The following is a 940-nucleotide window of genomic DNA, read 5'->3' on the forward strand; positions in this document are numbered from 1 at the left end:
AGGACCAACACTTCCCTAAATTTCTTGAAATCTTTAAGAAATTGGAGATTAACATACCCCTGGATGAGGCACTTGAGCAAATGCCTCTATATGCCAAGTTTTTGAAGGAGCTTATTAATAGGAAGAGAAGCTGGAAAGAAAAGGAGAATATACTGCTCACGGAAGAATGCAGAGCATTAATTCAGAAAGGACTCCCCCCTAAATTGGAAGATCCTGGAAGTTTCTTTCTACCTTGTGCCATTGGCAGTATGACCATCAACAAGGCAATGTGTGACTTAGGGGCCAGTATCAATCGAATGTCTTCCTCACTGGTGAAAAAGCTCTGCATAGAAGAAGTGAAACCAGTACAGATGTCTCTAGAATTGGTGGACAAGTCAGTGATATATCCCAGGGGTGTGATTGAGAATCTTCTAGTAAAAGTGGACAAATTCATCTTCCCTGCAGATTTTGTGGTCTTAGATTCAGAAGAGGATGAAGGTGATTCCATTATACTTGGAAGACCATTCTTGGCCACAGCTAGGGCCATTATAGATGTGGAGCAAGGAGAGCTAATCCTCCGAATGCATGATGAAAGCATCACCTTGAATGTCTTCCTAGAAACACAACACATTGAAGAAAAGATAAGTTGCATGGATACTGATAAAGGAGACTTACAATGGAAGAAGAAAACAAACAAGACAATCATTGATTAACTTCCGGAGCAAGAAACAAATAACACAGCAGGGCGAAAAGAGAATGAAACTATGCAGAGCGATGGAGGAAAGCAAGAAGAAATTGAAATGTTAACTACTGGGAAAGAAAGCCCAGAGATGCAATCCATTGCCAAAAAGGGAGAAGGATCCACACACAGAAAGAAGAAAAGCAAGAAAAGGGTTAAAAAGGGATGGAAGAACAAAAAGATCCCAACTGAGGGATTCCAAAAAGGGGATAAAGTGCAGTT

At 40.6% G+C, this 940-nt stretch overlaps 1 protein-coding gene across 1 annotated transcript; it reads left to right on the top strand.

Annotated features, from left to right (window-relative positions):
• Positions 1-248: 248 nt before the first annotated feature.
• LOC148552904 (uncharacterized) lies at positions 249-692 on the top strand. The gene has a single exon (XM_088494741.1). The coding sequence runs from the start codon at positions 249-251 to the stop codon at positions 690-692; it is 444 nt and encodes a 147-aa protein (XP_088350867.1).
• The last annotated feature ends 248 nt before the right edge of the window (positions 693-940 follow it).

The sequence above is a fragment of the Arachis ipaensis genome, chromosome B7 (genome assembly GCF_059453495.1).
Source record: "Arachis ipaensis isolate K30076 ecotype BB chromosome B7, ASM5945349v1, whole genome shotgun sequence".
Taxonomy (NCBI): Eukaryota; Viridiplantae; Streptophyta; class Magnoliopsida; order Fabales; family Fabaceae; genus Arachis; species Arachis ipaensis.